The sequence below is a fragment of the Myotis davidii genome, unplaced genomic scaffold (assembly GCF_000327345.1).
Source record: "Myotis davidii unplaced genomic scaffold, ASM32734v1 scaffold115, whole genome shotgun sequence".
NCBI classification, from domain to species: Eukaryota; Metazoa; Chordata; class Mammalia; order Chiroptera; family Vespertilionidae; genus Myotis; species Myotis davidii.
The window spans coordinates 787,507-787,993 of record NW_006291010.1 but is presented as its reverse complement, the minus strand read 5'-3'; the positions used below and the strand labels follow the sequence as shown (position 1 = coordinate 787,993).

General features: G+C 38.6%; 1 protein-coding gene across 10 annotated transcripts in view; it reads left to right on the top strand.

Moving 5' to 3' along the window:
• MECOM (MDS1 and EVI1 complex locus) overlaps window positions 1-487 on the top strand; it is a 576,798-nt gene that overhangs the window by 565,550 nt on the left and 10,761 nt on the right. For 8 of the 10 annotated variants that reach the window (XM_015564149.1, XM_015564143.1, XM_015564141.1 and 5 more), the window contains one exon: window positions 30-87. The exons of the other annotated variants lie outside the window; for them this stretch is intronic. In XM_015564149.1, coding sequence (XP_015419635.1) covers window positions 30-87 — 58 coding nt within the window. The remainder of the gene's footprint in view (window positions 1-29; window positions 88-487) is intronic. 10 annotated transcript variants of the gene reach the window in all.

Here is a 487-nt window from a genome sequence, read left to right as displayed (position 1 = left end):
TATACTGAAGCTGAGCTCTCTTCTTTTAGTACTTCCCATGTGCCAGAGGAACTTAACCAGCCGTTACACAGAAAGTCCAAATCACAGGTATATATCTCCCGGCAGTATAGCATCCTGGTGACAGCGTGCCTTTGGTGCCGAAAGACAGCTATTCTTGGTTTGCAGTATTCTAGAATCTGAACAGGTTCAGATGCTTTACTCACAATGTTCAAAGCTTTACTTTCTGTGACTGAATCCAGAATAGTTAACCAATACAGCAATTAATATGGCTGCATTCTGCACAGAAACTCTGTGACACACCCTATCCTTAATAATCGCTCCTTTATGTCCCAGTTCCCTTGCTCCCATATTGAGTCCCCATAATGTTGCTTGCACCTACTTATATATTACATCAGGATTGTTTTCTAATTGCCTTGTGTCTATAATTTTTGTCAACCTAATTATGTTTTAAGATATTTTAGAAAGTAAAGTCTATCCTATTTTTTTG